This window comes from Vanessa tameamea, chromosome 7 (assembly GCF_037043105.1).
Source record: "Vanessa tameamea isolate UH-Manoa-2023 chromosome 7, ilVanTame1 primary haplotype, whole genome shotgun sequence".
Lineage (NCBI taxonomy): Eukaryota > Metazoa > Arthropoda > Insecta > Lepidoptera > Nymphalidae > Vanessa > Vanessa tameamea.
Window position 1 is genome coordinate 12,559,128 of NC_087315.1, and position 20,026 is coordinate 12,579,153.

Consider the following 20,026-nt stretch of genomic DNA (forward strand, 5'->3'; position numbering starts at 1 on the left):
AGGCCGTGTGAACCGGTTAAAACATTAAGTTTTGCATGCAGGCATAAATGAGCTTGTAGCAAAACGGATACAGATAGGACAGGCTTAATTAGTCTAGTGGCTAAGTTACAAAGCTCCAGATAACGAGGCCATAAAATCCGGATCGAGCTCATGAAAAGTTATTGGTAGTCAATAGTCATAATCTACATATTCCCATCAGTAGTGGAGAGTCTGAACGTTAGAAATATTTATATATTCCCTTCATTCAGAACGCACGTAAAACTCGTACTGTACCTAAACTCTTTCTGGTTGAATCGAATTGTCCCCTAGAATTAATGATGTCACCCTGTCCGCCACGGTGCCCACACAGGAAATATTATATCATTCAAAAGTGTGTGCAAACTCAGATGCACACTTTATCCTGTGCACAAAATTCTAATTTCCGGGCTGTTATTGAAAATGTTTCTATAGAAAAAACTCAATAACTATTTACCAGACGTGTGATTTGAACTCAGGATCTCGGAATCTGTGGTTATATCAAGCCTAGACTAGACTAGACTAACGAGGCAGTCATATATTATGATGAAGGGTGAAAAGAGTACTCTCATTTTACAACATTAGTGTTTGCGTACACACTAATACATAAGACACTTTTCCAAACAAAAAAAAATATTATGAATTAAGAATATTGAATAAATATTTTGACTTTGACTTTAATTCATTGTTCATAGACTGTTGCGTATTAGTGTTTTAATAAGCTGCGCATGCTTGCTCTGTAAATAATTTACAATTGATACCTGCGTTTATAATGATTTGTAATTAATACCGATATCAGAACACGCAAGCAATGCCATTATCATTTTTGTTTTTTATTTTGTAACAATGCTCGCGTTTTGTTTACATACATTTTAATTAATATATAAATAAATTGGGAGTCCAACTTATAAGTGGATGCGAAGATTTAATTTCATAGGGCGACCACAAAATTGTGTCCACACCTTAATAAGTAAGGACTATGTCATTTCTTAAAGTCTAAAAGTAAAGTGCCTGTAAATATACTACTTGTGCGCTTACTGAGCTTCTCTCCTTTTATGTTGAAAGTTTTGGGAGCTTATCCCAGAAAAGTGTTCAATAGCGCTGCGCAAATTAAGCATACAAATATTGACTGATTCTAGCGTAGACTTGAACCCGTAGTATTGAGTTTACATTTACGTGTTCTAGCTTAGTAGATAGAACATAGTAGCTTTTAAGGGCTGAGGTTATATAACCAAACCTCCGCCCTTAAAGGCTTAGTATTTATTACTTTATTAAGGAAAATAAATAGTATCGTATATATATCGTTAAACTGAGTCATACAAAATATAGTAGAGTTAAATAAAAACAACTACTCAAAGCAAACACAGGATTATAAACTTTGAGTTTCATAATGATTTAAAATGGAAAAAATATCAAAAATACATCAAAATTAATATAAAAAAAACTCAAACTAACTAAAGTCAACGTTATATCGATATGAAAATATTAAAGATAAAAAATACCTAAAAACGACATTTCCAAATATTCGTCATAAATTTTGATCAAACTTGTAACCTTTAACGCAGAACCAGTTGCAATGACGCCCACATCCTTCAGTCTAATTTTAAAAAATACTCCATTGTTAATTGTCAATATTTGAATGACATACAGCTTTATGCACAAAGAGTTTTTATTAAATAAATAAAAAGTTACATTTAATACTTAGCCGATAATAATTATTACACATTATTTACGACAATTACAAAACAAATCATAACTTATAAATACGATTTATAACCCTACGACTAATAATAATTAAGTCTCATTTTAATTAATACTTAAAATAATTTTATAATTACAATAATAAACGATGTAATCTAATTATATAGCAACAAACTCTCCACTAATTCACATTGAACTATTTATTTAAAGCGACCTTAAACAATCGCCATTAAATTCGTAATAATTTAACTATATTATATAAAGCAAAGGTCGCGACTTACGGGACAATCTAATTTGTACGGTTATTCTCTGTATATTTGATTAAGACCTGAGATTAACTGCCTGTATCTAAAAGGTCAATCACAACAAAAATAAATTGAATTAAAATGTTATTTCAAACCCTTGTATAAGTTTTAGGCATCTATGTCGTTTCGGTTCTTAAAAGTGGATTTTACTTAATCGTGCTGTAGCAAAGGTTTTTTTTTTATAAAAAAATACATATAAAGAACATTAATTCATAATTAAATGTAAAACAGTTTTTATGATTGACGTAATGTTAATCAATAAAATAAATTAAAAAATATCACTTAACAAGTTATATTTATTACTAGATTATGTTATTTTATTTTATAACTGAGCGATTTGATTTATAATCATTTTCGAATCATATATATAAATCTAATATCTTCTATGTTATACCTAGTTCTTATTCAAAAAAAATGTTACCATAAAAATAATATTTTTATTCTAAAAAATTGAATAATCTGCATCAAAGTCAAAAGTCAATAAAAAATATATTAAATAATACAACAAAATCGCATGTAAAGGTTATTATTGTATCTAAATAATTTTATACGTATATTTTTGTCCTAGAAAATAAAAAAAAAAAAAGCAACTGTCAATCAAATGTCATATTTATCAAAAATGATTATGGAAGGAGTTTTATACTGCAAAACAACTAAAAGATTTATTATCTTGGTGTGCGTGACACTCGCCAAATTTTACTAGGATACTTATACTTAGTGGCCATTGGTTGGCCAATTTTTTTTTCAAAGCGTTCTCAGCTTTGACAGTTTATCTAGACATGTGACATGTATATGTCTCTTTAGAGATATGAGCCGCCTATAAAGGTTTTGATATTCGTTATACATACATTTCAACAAATTATTTTAGATAAACTATTTATTCGGTCACCTGAGACATCTCCAATATAATCTAGATCGTATAAAATCCATTTAAATATGATGACCTTTTGATAACAAAGGCCTTTTGCCTAATTATCATATTTACATTAAATAGCATGAAACAGCTTCAACGACGCTATTATTTAAGACAAGCTATGACAAATTACTGAATTATTTTGATATATGCAAATGAATCCAACGCCATGCTAAATCAGTTTGTGGTATCAGCTTGTCATATTTTATGAGTGCGTTGAGAATTCCATGAATATAAACATAATTCATACAAAATATAATGATTGGTTGTTTGAGCGAAGTACTCGGTAAATATTTGACAATGTATGTACGCGTATGTACTCGGTCGAAGCGGGATAGTGCGGGAGCTTAGGCACTTAAAACTTCCCTTCTCTAGGCTGCTACTCATCATTCTGTGAACAGAAAAAAAACGATTACATGTTAATTAAGTCGTCTTGTTTTTAAAAATGCATATAAGTTGCTGTCCCTCGCTACACTTTATTTGTTTTTAAATAAAAACTAGCAATGAAACAATTCAAGGAGTAAATGAAAATTGTTCTTATATCTTCTACAAGAATGTTAAATACGAGGTCAATTTCAGTTTAATTCTCAGCTTAGTATTTATTATAATATATAGAACATATTTATTGCGACGTTAATCAAAACAAACAAAAGTTAATGTAAAAATTCTAGACTCAGTACAACTAGAATAGAGCGAGGGAGACTGGCGCGCCCTTCGACCGGGTCCGGCTTCTAGTTCCGGTAGCGACCACTGACACACTAAATATGGATGTGTTATTAATATAAAACAACTTTTGAAATTGTATCGAGTAGGTGTAATAACATTTTTTTTTACACATTATCAGTAAATGTCTCACTGCTGGGCTAAGTCCTCCTCTCCCTTTGATGAGAAGGTTTGGAGCATATTCCACCACGCTGCTCCAATGCGGGTTTGTGAAATACACATGTGGCACAATTTTGTTGAAATTAGACACATGCAGGTTTCCTCACAATGTTTTCCTTCACCGCCGAGCACGAGATGAATTATAAACACAAATTAAGTATATGAAAATTCAGTGGTGCTTGCCTGGGTTTGAACCCGAAATCATCGGTTAAGATGCACGCGTTTTAACCACTGGGTCATATCGGCTCGGAAGTACCTACTCATTCACACGTTTCCCTTTCATAAAGTGGTACGTTCGACTCGCTGATGATGAGTACTCAGGATAACTCAATAAAAAACCAGCGGTACCACTGCGTCTCTTGGGGTCACAGGCTCGCTTGCGCCTGCTACCATGACGGTTGGCCCATATATACGAGCCTCCAGGCTAGAGATGTTCCCGAAGTACCCATCCTGTATCATGTTACTGCCTAATATAAGTTTAAATAAATATAAATACTGAAATCATATAATTTCAAGAATTATTTTTACGCCTAATGATTCTTAAGTATTTGTTTAAATAGGATGTGTTATCTGAAGGAAGTACGTTTTAAATTGATACACGAGTTTTATTATACTTGTAAAAGTAATTAATCCAATGCCAAAATAAATTATAATTTCATTATTTATAATTAAAAACTACTAAGCCCCGTGTATTACTATTCTTATCCAGTTTAATAACAAACACAATGAACTAAATCTTTGTAAGATTGGTCGACTGATCGTGTATGGTTTGATTAATATTTCTTTCATTGTCTACGACCTTTTCGTCAGTCTATAGTGATCATTTACGATTAGATGACTAATTACTGTCCTATAATTAATAAAATAATATGTAAACTTTTTTTTATAAACTCATTAGAATTAATATTGATCGTTTATATGAAGTGAGATTTGTATCAATTACCTTCTCCATATAAATGATCTATATTAATGTTCGTAACTCCTCAAAGTATGACACACAGCAATACCGTAACAACAGTAATTAAAACTTCTTTTAAACTTTGATTATCTTGACTGATAGTGGAACTATAATTTGCCGGACCATATTGTTAATAAAAAATGTTTCATTTCAATTTTTTTTAACCTTGCCACGGAATTGTTTATCGAGTACAAGTATGTATTTATTGTTATTGATTAAAAAAAAATAACTAATATTAAAAAATTGAAAGTAAGCTTTAAAAATCTATGAAACTTTAAAAATAATTTATTCGTTTCATTGATACGTTTATCGGTCGAAATTAAAAAAGAAAAACTGTTATTCGACAAGTCAAGTCTCTCTTTAGTACTCAATCTAATACTCAGATTGCAGTTTCATTGAATAACTGGAATTAAGAAAAATAAACAGTGTACTGTATATTCTCCGTCTAGAATAGCCATCGTGACGAAAATTATTCAAACTATCATCATCAAAATATTAGTCTACCGTAAAGAAAAATATGGTTCAGTAAATAAGAAGATTAATATGAAAAATTTGGTGGGATTTGGTACCAGCGCGGGTGGGTACCGCACGCTCATCATTTACTCTAACACCGAACAAAAGCCAGTGTAACTACATCCACAAGAGGTACCGGCGCAAGATTTATATTTATAAAGTCAGCATCCGCATAATAATAAATAAAAAAGGTTTGTTTTATGTAAACAACACTTTATGTCAATATGAAAGTAAAATGAACTTAAGCCTATTTTAAGTAAACTAATAGTTCAAGGATAATTAAAGGCACGCCTTCGTGAAATGTCTCCAAAGCATATGCTATTCAGTCATAGGGTTGTCCTCTAAGTTCTAAGAAATTGTCATTGATTTTAATTTATGCAAAACTATACCAACGTAAATAGTAAAATTCCACCCAAAGTCGAGGCTTAAACTTTTATAAAGTCAAAAAACAGCCTATAAATGTCCCGTTGCGGGGCTAAAGCCTTTGCGAAGAAGGTTTGAAAATTATCCATTCACATATGGAATAATATTATTGAAATTATACACATGCTGTTTTTCTTGAATTTTTCTCGCGATGTTTTTCTTAACACCTATGTGGTAGGGCTTTGTGCAAGCCCGTCTGGGTAGGTACCACCCACTCATCAGATAGTCTACCGTCAAACAGCAGTACTCAGTATTGTTGTATTCCCGTTTGAAGGGTGAGTGAGCCAGTGTAACTACAAGAACAAGGGACACAACATCTTAGTTCCCGTGGCGCATTGGTGATGTGAGGAATGGGTAATATTTCTTACAGCGCAATTGTCTATGGGCGGTAGTGACCACTTACCATCAGGTGACCTATTTGCTCGTCCGCCTACCGATACCATAAAAAAAACCGAGTTGAAATGAATTATAAACAGAAATTAAGCACATGAAAATTAGTGGTTCTTGCCCGGGTTTGAACCCGCAATCGGTAGTTAAGATACACGCGTTCTAATCACTAGGCCATCAAAGCACATACATTTTTACTTTGCCGCCGAATCACCGGCTTTACCGAAACACTTATTGAAGCAGTAATGCAATACTCCAAACAGCTTAGACAATTTCTCGCCAAGAAATATAATAACTATTTTTAGTTCTGTATTTGAACCTCGGGGCATACAGCTTTATCACATAGCTAGAATAGCTACAAGGAAGATAAATAAACACGTTACGATAAAAAAAAAAATATATTAAAGCCGTATAAATTAAGATACGTGACATATATGAATTATTTTGAAAGTAATATGTAAATTTAAAACATAAAATAAATCCAATTACCTACCGAGTAAATATTTTAACATATTAACGACTATCAACATACGATAACATTAATATGATATGAACGTTATTTATTTTTATTATATATTTATTAAGTTTTAAATTAAATGAAGAACTTTTGATAGAATTACGGCGACAGTGATACGAGAAAGATGTTATCGGACGTTAATGTTTACTACGAGTATCTATTTTTAAGATTTCAATACAATTTATTTCTTCTTCATTCTTCAAATTATTTCTTGGGAACTGAGATTATGTCCCGTGTGCCTGTAGTAAGTACTGGCGTCCTTCAAACGGGAATACAGCAATACCAAGTATGACTGTTTTACGGTAGACGATATGATGAACGGGTGGTACCTACCAAGACGGGTTTCCAAAACAACCAATAAAACACTATCATCAAGAACTAACATTTATAATTGAAACCAAAATAATTTAAGGATTTTAATATAGTTAATATGACTTAGTATTCCATATTTATTGATAAATTTAAATTTTTATTATCGTCCAACTTTAAATGTTTACGGTGAAACGTCTCCATAACACATACTCGTTACAAACCGACAAAATGAGAACAAATGTCCGTAAGAATGACCAACTTATCTTTGCTTGACAAACTATCAAAATATATTGTTGATAGCAATTTATAAGAAATTTGATTGTCTTGTTGGTTCAGAGGTAAGTTCGTAAGGCTGCGGACACTGAAGTCCCGGACATATACTATCGAAAAGCATGTATAGTTATAGCTCTTGCGCATAAAATGTTTTCGTTTATTAAGGTTTGCGTCCTATCTGGTTATAACCAAAAATAGTGATCTTAATTTCGATAGTCTTGCGCAGTTGACTTATCTCCATATTTTATTTCCAAAATTGAAGAAGCTCTATACAAACTCTCAGTAATAAAACTTGATATAACCGCTATTAAAAAAATAGGGAAATTTTCTTTAAATTTTTTTACATAAAGTTGTCCTGTACTTCTTAAATAGAACCTATAAGCTGTTTTATATACATATATCAGTCGGTAAATGTGTAAAGTATAAGTGAAAATAATATAAATTTATAATTATATAGCAATTGTTAAACTGAGATAATTTTGTAATAATAATAATAAAAATCTTAAGGCCGCGAGTAACATAATTTCGAAAGACGGCATGAGACGATTTTTACTGGCCTTAGCCTTAAAACTATTTCATTTCGTTTAATTTATCATATTAACAAATTCTTGTGAGGAAATCATCTGCTGACGATCGCAAGTGAACACGTTTTATATGATACGACACGTTTTCGATACGATATTTTAATCATTGATTTAATAAAAATAATGATAATAGTTAATTGCAAATTCTGTAAGAGAATAAATTATATTATTTGAAGTGTTTTCTTTTTATATAAAAATATATTATATGACTAAAATGACTGATGAAAAAGAAGCACTACTGAGCTTTTTGCACGTTATTTCGGCACATAGTACTTTATACCTTACCAATGGTAGCTTCAATTAGGACCTTAAAAAATTTAACTTGTAAAATTACGATGCAGAACTATTTGTATGTGCCTCTTATAATAAAGCATATTTTTTATTTGGATGCCATGACATTAAAATTTTAACTTCAATATTGAGTGTAATCTTTGTACATTTTATGTGTAACTTATGGAATTCATAGTTCAAAATTACTAAACGTATTATACTTAAAAATATACGTTCGTTTTCAAAATTTATAAAACTTAAATACTTTAAATTATAAGGAAATTTACTTAAATATTATAAGGAAATTTATTATACTATTAAAAAAAAATGTCAATGTATTCGCTAACGTCCTTCTTAACTTAGAAGTATACTGCTGTACTGATTGAAATTACTGGCAGAACAGCTAAAATATCCGGTAATTATTTTTCAAACTTAACTCTTAATAAATAACTAATATCCAGCAAAAAAATATCCCTCTGAGTTTCTTACACCGGTACTTCTCGGGTCTCAGTTGTTTCTTTCCAAACGGGTAGTAGAATTTTAGCGATCAATAAGAAAGTTAGTCACTTCTAAACAAATTTGAATCCTCACGACAAAAAATATCGTACGCTATAAACGACATCGAAATCTCAGCAAATACAATTATATAATTACACTTACTTCTTAAGTGACCTGCATTTGGTATGTACAAAGTTATTCAGGTAAGGAAGCAATAAAATTTCTACGAATTATCAATATTGATAACGTTTATTAGTTACATATGTCACAGTGTTCGCATTTAAGCTTCGAGGAAAGCTGACTGGGTACTCAGTCGATCAACAATCAATTATTTCAACGGCAAACTTCAATACTGTATCGATTTGTTCTGGCTTGAAATGTTAGTGAGCTAGTGTAATGGGATTTAATAGAATGGCACCCAGCGCCCATGGCAAAAAAGGCCCAAGCCTAGTAAGCGGTACATTGCGAACGTGACCACTTACTATGAGATGGCTCATTTGGTTGTCAGCGTTCGAAATACAAATAAAAAAACTTTAGTCTTTTTTTTACCTTGCAAATATATGACATATCGTAAAAATAAACATTTAAATAAGTGCTCACGAGAAACTGGTTTCCCACGGTCTTCTTCAACATCAATCGAAATGATCTAATAGCATATTTTATTATTATTCCCAGTTCTCCAATCGAAGTTTCCGTTCAAAGATTTTTCTTCCCTTATAAAATATTTTTTAATTTTAAATTTTATTCAAAATACACTCCATTATTAGTTTTTGATGACAAAACACATTTTGAAAAAGGAAGTCATGTTCGTTTCTTTGATCCTTGGCATTTTAAATTTAAATTCATCTTTCTTTATTTGTTTCGTTTCAATATTATTTTGAAAATATGATAATTTCGAATTGCGAGGTGTTAAATTCAAAATTATAATAAAACCGGAGTTTCCTCTTAAATAAAATTGGAACTTGATTAGCAGCAAAATTTGTTTAATTATCTTAAGTTGTCTATAAAAATGCAGTATTCGTTATGCTAAAAAATTGCAAACGCATAAATTGTCAAATATTCTAGTGAAAACGCACCTTAAGAATGACGCATGACACAAAGCGGATAGTTTCGTTGCGGGTTTAATTTATAATAAAAACATTTTATTGACTACATAAAAAAATGCAGCAATTCTTATTAATTAACATGTATTTAAAAATGATAAGTTATTATTTGATTATATTAATCATATAACGACGCCTGAGTATATAATTAAATTTGCTACAAAACAATGAATATCCAATTTAACTACGTTCAATTTTATGTTATCATTATTTTTTGTAATTTGTATAAAGCACTAATTGTTGCTTTTTGTTGATATATCCTGCTGAAACCGACATTCCAAACATTAAAATTAGTAACCTTACTTTATTCCGAAAACCTGTAAAATTACAATATCCCACGACTGAGCGAAGACCTCTTCATCTCGAGGAGAATGTTTAATCATAACTCCACCACGCTGCTCCAACGGAAAAGTATGGTTTGAAAGATAAGTTTCACGTGTAGAACCTTGGTGATAGGGCTTTGTGCAAGCCCGTCTGGGCAGGTTCCACCCACTCATCAGATATTCTACCGCCAAACAGCAGTAATGAGTGTTGTTGTGTTCCGGTTTGAAGGGTGAGTGAGCCAGTGTAACTAAAGGCACAAGGGACGTAACATCTTAGTTCCCGAGGTTAATGGCGTATTGGTGATGTAAGGAATGGTTAATATTTCTTACACCGCCATTGTCTATGGGTGGTGGTGACCACTTACCATCAGGTGGCCCATATGCTCGTCCGCCTACCGATATCAAAAAAAAAAGTGTTCTAGACTACGTCAGCTATTTTTGGTTAAATTATTTGTTCAATCAATATAAACTTAATTGGAATTGGCTTATGAGCCCATTTGGATAGAAATCTAACATAAATGAAAATAAAGTAAAGCAAAGAAGTATAAAATTGCATTAAATGTTTATTGTTATATTAACTTATTTACAACTTGAGATTGAGCAACCTATAAATTTTTTATACTTAACAGCATACGGTAGCCGCGAAAGGTGTTACAAGGTCGGACTTCTGCGCACTATAAACGCCTGTTATTTGCTTCATAGTACTAATTGTCAACAATTATTATAATTTTTATTACATTCATCAATGATACGTTTTAATGGCTTGTCGGTTTTAAAATGCTACCCGAGTGAGAAGTATATGTCATATATTTCTTTATAATGACGTAGGGCTTTTGGCCCTTTTGAGTAGCTACCCACTACATATTGTTGTGTTCTGGTTTGAAGGGTGAGTTAGACAATGTAACAATAGGCACAAGGGATATAACATATTCGTTCTCACTGGTGACGCATTGCCGATGTAAGGAATGGTTAAAATTTCTTACGATGTCATTATCCATGGGCGGTGGTGACCATCAGGTGGTCCATTTGCCCGCCCGCCTACCAATTTAACATCATAATATGATTGTTTCCTTATCTCGTCTTAAATTAAATTAGTCAAGGATTACATTCGCATCATATTTCGCATATTAGTATAATACTACATTGTGTCATTAGAAAAAAAATTGAATAATTGATATTTAATTGCAGTATACAAATTCTTAAGTCCTTCTAATATTATATCTAAATGTGAAAGTTAGTTTATCTGGGTGTCTGTTACTTTATCAAACAGCTGAACATAATATTTGGATGAAATTTGGCACACAGTTCAGTTGTAAAATAACGATTCGTGTAATATGGAAATCTAACAGAACAGGTATTCATGTCTACATTGTAAATGACATAGAATGTTTACCGTAATACGTTCGACGAGCGTTCTGTACTACAAAAACTTTGCACGTCGTTGCGTTAAAATCGCATCGTGTTGCATTTGCTCCGCTGTTTAGGCATCTCGCAAACAATAACGAGTATTTAACAAGGATTCACGCTGGATATAAGTTGAAATTTCCACTGTATTGAGTATTCCTAAATGCATAACCTGATTTAAAATATGCAAGAAATTAATAAGAAAAAAATTGTACCGTAGAATACCCAGTAGGAACGCTGTTGCTTTCGCCATATATTTTGTATTTAATAAGGGGCAGTGAAATCAGTTGTTAATAAAAATACTGTGTAAATTAAAACAATAACAAACACTGTTTTTAAATAATATTATATAAAACCATATATAATAGAAAGAGACGAGAGATTTCTGCCAGTTCACTCTACATTCTGAATTGTGAGCAGTTTGGATTTAGTTATATTTAAAATAAGTACACCGACTACCTAATGGTTACAACCCCCGTGGATGGGCACTGTGAGACTTACTTTTACATCGTCAATCCACCAACGAACCTTAACGTATCTTTATCTGTTTTATAAAAAAAAAAAAACAACTAATTATTTAAAAGTAATTGTAACATTATTTATTTGCTATGTACCTGCTTTTTGTTTCTTTTATATTTTATTTTGTTATTATTGTATAGTTTTAAGTCTATAAGTGTTGCCAATACCGATGTACGGATAAATCCAATAGGGTTTTTGTTACATCGTTTTTAATACAGTACAATATAAATAAAATGTATATTCACTTAAAATAAATATATATATATATAACAAATAATAGTAGTATGACGACAACTACGTGGTCGGCCGTGGTACGTACGTGGTCGGCCGTGGTAATACGTCCGGTGCGGTCGTGAATAGTTTCAGGTTAAGTTAAGAATGGAAAAAAAAAAAAATGTGTTTTTTTTTATTATAACTATCAGCTTGTTTGCAACAAACCTAATTTAATAACACAAAAAAATAAATAAACAGAAATGTTGTATACAGATGTAAAGTCGATTCATACCGAATCGATATTGTACAATGACTATAATGTGTGCATTTATTTATAACATACATAACATAAACAGCCTGTAAATTTCCCACTGCTGGGCTAAGGCCTCCTCTCCCTTTTGAGGAGAAGGTATGGAGCATATTCCACCACGCTGCTCCAATGCGGGTTGGTGGAATACACATGTGGCAGAATTTCGTTGAAATTAGGCACATGCAGGTTTCCTCACGATGTTTTCCTTCACCGTCGAGCACGAGATGAATTATAAACACAAATTAAGCACATGAAAATTCAGTGGTGCCTGCCTGGGTTTGAACCCGAAATCATCGGTTAAGATGCACGCGTTCTAACCACTGGGCCATCTCGGCTCATATATTATTTATGTGTGAGGGTATTTTCAATAAATTAATTAATAAAGAAATCGTTGCAAACTATTTTTCAGTTATATCAAATATATATAATTCGCGGACGCCCACTACTTAACTTGTAGATCTTACGTAAAATCTGTTTTAAAACTATTTTCTTATTACGTAGGTGGTATGTTTGGACCGCACATCTGTATGTATATATGGAGTGTAAAAATGAGTAAACACAACCATTACCCTCCTTCCAAGACCGTAGGACAAAAAAATCTTAACGAAACGCAATGACTAAATATCTCCGAATAAAAAAAAATAAGGATAAACATTTTTGAAAAGTATATTTGGAATTTATATACAAATGTGCTGAGAAAAACATCTTAAAAAAAAATCAGATTGTATAGACGACTATACAAAAATCTAAAAAGTAGTCGCTATTCAAAATTTTTGGTTATATTTATACTTCTACATTACTATATTTAAATTTAGAATAGAATTGGTTTGTTAAAAAGCAAAAAGTTAAACAGCCTAACAGCTGTACTAAATATTGTTGTGTTCCGGTTTCAAGGATGAGTGAGCCAGAGTAACTTTAACACAAGGTATATAACATCTTATTTCTCAGGGTTGGTAGCAATGCGGTGATGTAAGGAACGGGAAGAAATGCGGGCGGTAATGACCATTTCACCAACAAATCATAAAAAATAAAGTGTTCATTACCATATCGTAAACAAGATTATATTATAAGTTATATAACTATTATATATGTAGGACTAGTTTATTATATATCTGTATTACAAAGAACCTGAAACTATGTTTCACTATGATTATTATCTTATGTTTTTTTTAAACCGGTATTCGTAACGTCTGCTTATGTTACCGCACGTACTTAACTGTGTACTTTTAACATATTACGGTATTCAGTTTGTATGGTCTCAGTAACAGCGTTTTGTCTCGCGAAAGCGCGTTTTGACTTCAAGATTGATGTGCTTGCTTATTGTGAATAGAAATAGGTTTTTTTAAGAGTATTTACAATGCTCAATTTAACGGATCGCTAATATTCCTATTTACCCCTACAATTAAGCTTGTGCTAGGAGAAGCTTGTGGGGACAACTACTTCTTATATAGCTTTGGAATTCATTGCGTTTTTATCGCTTTTAAATATAGAATAGAAATAAAAGAATATCTAATTAAAAATCTATTTAAAATTTTTAGATCCTAAATATAAAAATAATAATCTATAAATTATATTAATTACTCACGTAATTGAATAGTAATAGATCTCCTACAGAATTTTTGAATGCTATATTCATTTATTTAAAAATGATGATTTAGTTTGAGGACTTAAATAAGTATATCTAACTAAAAAATAAACTCTACTGTATAAATAATGATTAGACAATAAAACGGGTAAATAAGATGTCCTAAAAATGTGTTTCACTATTACGCTAAGTTCTTTATTTATATTTCAACTACTATTTAAAAACAACAAAGGTATATTAATATATGTATGCTGCAGATAATACAATACAGACTAAAAAAAATATTCTCTATCTTAATATAAACAGAATTATACATACATATTTAACAAAAAGGTTTAATTTTGTTTATACTATTGTGGCTGTCCACCGCGGCTTCGCTCGCATTGTAGGGATTGTGCGTCAGATGCTACATGTCACATATATAAAAAGCAGCCTATGTCCTTCTCGAAGTTCAAGCTTGCTTTATACAAAATTTCATCAAATTCGATTCCGCGGTTTGGGGGTGAATGATCAACAGATAGACAGAATTACTTTCTTTATAATATTAGTATAAAATTTGTTTATTTTATGGTTATTTCACATTCGAAAGCAACGAAAACTTATCATTTAGAAAACCACTAACGCTAAATAAACGCTATAACTAACGCTGTACCCTAAACATTACATAACGTACTTGCAAATTACAGTATATACAAAGATAATTTACAATCGGACTGATTCGTGTGTTAAGTAAGTTTCATTGATTGATGGAATCGCTTGTAGCACGCATTCTTGCGATTCAATTAACTGAAATTAATGTTTATTGAATAACGCGATTCTTTATTAGCGTTGTGTTTATAATCATCGATTGTGTTATTTACAGAATAAAAAAACGTTCTTTGCGTTCAATAATTATGTTACATATATTTATTACTTTTTCATTTCAGTGCGTTTATTCAAATCGTGTTTCTGAAATATCCTTTAGCATGATACTGGTTATGTTAATTATTTAATTATATTTATTATCTAAATATATATAGAAACTTTAATTTAAATAATATAATATTATAAATTAATTATAAATAAATAAAATAAATTAAAAATAGCCTCAAAACCAACAATAAAATACCAAAATAATCACTGTGTTTTATATACCAACAGCTTTAAATGGCTACAACCTTCAGAAGTATAAGCTATTGTGGTGATACCAATTTTACCCTACTCTACCACCACGTCTGATCAAGTATCCTTTCCAAACCTATTTTAATTCCATTGCCCGTTTTCGAACATCTCAAACTTTGCCCTAAGTTGGACTTCGATGCTCGGAATGTCGTCTTGCAATTTCATTCTAAGCATAGCGGGCAATAATAAAAATACTTATTTACCAATATTCGTCAAACTTTCATCAGTTACGTGTGTTTGTTAAAATTAACCACTTATAACTTTTCATTATTAATTAATCAATTAATTAAATTAAACGCAAACCCTAATTTTAACGATATAATTAACTAACATTGATACCAAGTTCCGCCTTCCATTGCCCTTTAATGTTCTCAACATGGCGTCTTCGTCGTAAAAGGAGTATTTATTGTAAATTTCAAATCAATGGGACCTACGTTTACAGTTGCATAGATCTCGTGATGAATCAGACATCAAATATCACTTATATGTAAATAGATTTCGTACTTATTGATAGTTAAAAGAAAATACAGTGAGTTGAGAAGAATCCGCGAAAGAAACTCAGCGTTTTTTTTATTATTTACAATTTTCAATGAAACAAATAAATAACAATCAGTCATCTCTTAATTGAAATACATATTTATATATCTTTATAATTTAATTTACCAAAAATAAATTTTAAATTAGACGTTAAATGTAGCAAGATAATTTATTGCATATTACATATATGCAAATTGAAGTGCTAATAGGATGAGCAATTTATCTAAATAGGCAATTAATATAGCAGTATTGAGCTATAAAATCAATTCCAAATCGCTTTACTAATTACCTAGTAAATAGTAGAGTGACCAAAATTAGGAGAACTGTCAGGATAGTCCTGAGTATTTATCAGCAAATGTCCGAATTTTTTATATCGTAATTACTATTCGATAATTATACAGTACTTTCAGTAGTTTTATATTGGAACTTTAAAAATACATTATTTTTTAATTGTATCGACGTAAGCAAAAAATGATTTGTATCACTTGAAACGATTTGTTAATAATAAAGATTGAACTACTCCATAATAATAAGCTGTCTTACACGTTAAGTTCCAAAAAAATACATTATATAGAAACATGTAGGCCCAACCGCGCAACTACATATAATAAAACAAAGGGGGGGACAGAGAGGAAGACTCTGTCTGTCTGAACGTAAAAAAAGCACCAAACGGATTTTCATATGGTGTAACAGTGGCCTGAGTTATTGTGAGGAGAGTTTATGTGCATGATTTATTATTTTTTTGTATAATTTTGTTGAAATATCATAATTATTGTTAAAAGTCATAAGTAGAACCTTATTCTAATCTTGTCAAGCCGAGATGAGTAACTATTATACAAACAACGCCATCTGTTGTTGAAAAGGCGAAAAAAACGTTTTAATCATGTTTATATAAGATATTTTTACATAGGAATATTTAGAATAATTCGTAGATAAGATCGAAATTCTGATTCGCGAAGAAATGCTTCTACAATTCCACGTGTTTTAAGTGTACAGTAGCTGTTTTAAATTTTTATTTAACAGCACTCACGACTTTCTGTATGTTACTTTGTGACGTATTTTTATGTAAATAAAGTTTTTAAATATTTTAACAAGAAAACAATATTAATTTGATCATATCTTCCTCAGATACTTCGTGAGCACAATCCTGCAGTTCCAAATTCACCGCGCTCTCTGCTCAAGGACAGGCCAGTTTATCCCGGGCGACCCATCTCGTCCGTTGCACAAATGTGACATCTACCGGAACCCGGAGGCTGGAAGGATTTTGACGTAAGTAATCTATATGATATACAATTCGGTCCATTAAATAGAAATTATTGTTAATTAAATATATTATGACATTAGACAGAATAGCTAATGAATTTTTTACAATGTTTTTGGGCATAAACATCTCAGAATGTTTTAATTAACTATGTATTAAGAAAATATAGAGAGAAAACGAACAACTCGCTTGATCATAATTATTTAAACTCATCGATCGATCTTTACAATAGTGCTTTTTTTTGTGATTTTTGTACACACATTAACAGCCTGTAAATTTCCCACTGCTGAGCTAAAGCCTCCTCTCCCTTTGAAGAGGTTTTTGGAGCATATTCCACCACGCTGCTCCAATGTGGGATGGAGGAATAAACATGTGGCAGAATTTCGTTGAAATTAGACAAATGCAGGTTTCCTCACGATGTTTTCCTTCACCACCGAGCACGAGATGAATTATAAACACAAATTAAGCACATGATAATTCAGTGGTGCTTGCCTGGGTTTGAACCCGAAATCATCGGTTAAGATGCACGCGTTCTAACCACTGGGCCATCTCGGTTCATTTTTGTACACAAGATTATAATATCTTCCAATTTTACGTAATGATTAACGAAGTTACATAAATCACTGCAATCAATCTAAACGTATTCCAGTAGCACATATTTGTTAAAGCGTCAAAATCAAATACAATTATTATTAGCTTAATAAATAATAACTACTGAATTTAATTTCTGCCGTTGCAGTATTGTCGTAACTTACCTACGCATTTCGAAGTAATTTACTATTGTAAAACGATTTAATTTTACATAAAGGAGTCATATACATATATGTATGTAACGATATAATACAAAACAAATGTTGATTTATTTATTTCTATGTTTGTCAAAATATCCTTTTCAATTTGGGCAAATAACATTCTTTGCTTTTCATGTGGGCTAAAGTAATTTAGTTCTAAAAAATATATTTTTTTGTAAATTGTTTTTATTATATTGGAGAGGAGAGGCAATGGGACTTGATCGTAAGTGGTGGTCCATGGATACTGGTGGCGTAAAATATATTAACCATTCCTTACATTGCCAATGCGACACCAACCTTGTGATACGTTATTTCCCTTGTACCCGAAATTATATGGTTCATCCTTCCATGAGGAACACAACAATACTAATTGCTACTTTAAAGAACTATTATATATTAGCCCTATAAAGATTTTCTTGCTTCTTATCTGACTCTAAACAATCCAACCGAAGCTTACCTACACCTTTTTTTAAATCAGAAAGTTTTTTGATCCAGAAATTCTTTTAAGAGTCGAGAGATACTAAAAAACTCCATAAAATAAATACGAGCCTCAACAGCACCCCGTTTAAAAGATAATCATTAATATTCCGCAAGCGACTTAAATATGGTATTAAGTAACATTACCTAAGTTGCATATTCAATAGAATTCCGCAGAACCAACTAAACTATTACAACTCTTTCAAACTAAATCACACAGCCTATCATTTTGAGACGTGTACTTGTATTACTTAACAAGAACCAGGATATTATGGAACAAGATTATTTTGAAATATTATTCAGTTATCTAATTTATCTAAACACGCTCGTGTTGAAACCTCAAGTAATTTTCAATAACTTATCATTGTCAAAATTAACTGTGAATATTCACTTAAATGTATTCTGCGCGACTAGTCCAAAAACTCAAGGTTATTCAAGGTAAGTAATTAGATTATTTGGAGTTGAAGGACCGATGGCCGTTAGAGCAGATGAGTCCTATAGTAGAGACGGAACCCTTAGCTTGCTTAGCTTGGTGGACCAATAACTTGAAGAAAATGACGAGAATCGACCGGAGAAAATGCAGAGTTTTGGCGCATCTTGGCCTATGTTCAACAGAAGATAAAGAACGCTTAATAGAGACGATTAAGATCTCATACTGAAGAACCACCAACTCACTGTTAGATAAAAGCTTTTGCTTTTAAACTGTTATTTACACGATTTGTGATGTTTTTAACTATAACGATGTAAATTTATATTGTTTTTTTTAGTACCTGAATACATGGTCCATATATCATTTGATATCCCACATGACTAGGGACTAACAAATCGCTTCAAACTGACGTACGAAATTGCATCAAAAGTCTATAGATATTATACCAGATTTATATGTACTATATAATATGGCTACGGTAGCTAGCGCAATCGCAATGAAATACGAAAAAGAGGAGCCCAATATAACTATATCTGCCCTGCTTAAATCTATAAACACAAAACTACAAAGGAGAGTAAAACAAAAAACACCTGATTGACCATGAAAATATATTTCAACTCCCATACTACAGGATTTCCTAGTTATAATCATGAGGCATGTGAATGGCTATGATTAATATTTTATAAACGTGTATAATTGTGACCTTCGACAAAGTATCAGTGCGAATGTTATTGATCGTATTACGTAAATTGTTATACTTAAATGGGCAACGATTGACTGGCGCTATGATCGGGAAATGCGTAAAAATATTTTACTACATATTCGGTATGGGATTACTGCGTTCTTCTTTTGAAAGAGACGCTTAGATAAGCTCATCGTTTTGTCCTTGTTCCTCCAATCTAATCGTCTGAAATAGGCATACATTCAATGTAAGGCTGTGAAAGATGTATCACTAACAATTATATATTGCCTTTATACGATTTAAGACGGCCGAGATGAACAAATTATTCTTAACATAAGATTATGGATTCAGATCAGAAAAGCAATAATTTACATGTACATAATTCATGTTTATAATTGATCTCCTGATCTCGATGGAGGAAAACATCGTAAGGAAACTGCGTGGTTAGTTGAAAATATATCTCAAATGTTAAAACCAATTCAAACTAGAGAAGCTTGCGTGAAATCAATATAAAACAAAAAAGGAAACAGGCGTAAACTTAATTTATCTGTTGTTTTGTTTTTGTTATTTGTACATAGATCTGTGCAATATTAGGAACAATCTATTCATAGTACTTAAGACTGGCAGAAGATGGAACTTACAATCGCAACCCTCGGTTTTAGTCAGAGCCTTCCTATTT

General features: G+C 31.4%; 1 protein-coding gene across 1 annotated transcript in view; it reads left to right on the forward strand.

The window, feature by feature from the left end:
• Window positions 1-20,026, forward strand: part of LOC113395738 (angiotensin-converting enzyme) — a 169,363-nt gene that overhangs the window by 140,852 nt on the left and 8,485 nt on the right. Inside the window, exon 10 of the mRNA XM_064215456.1 lies at window positions 16,835-16,975. Coding sequence (XP_064071526.1) covers window positions 16,835-16,975 — 141 coding nt within the window. The remainder of the gene's footprint in view (window positions 1-16,834; window positions 16,976-20,026) is intronic.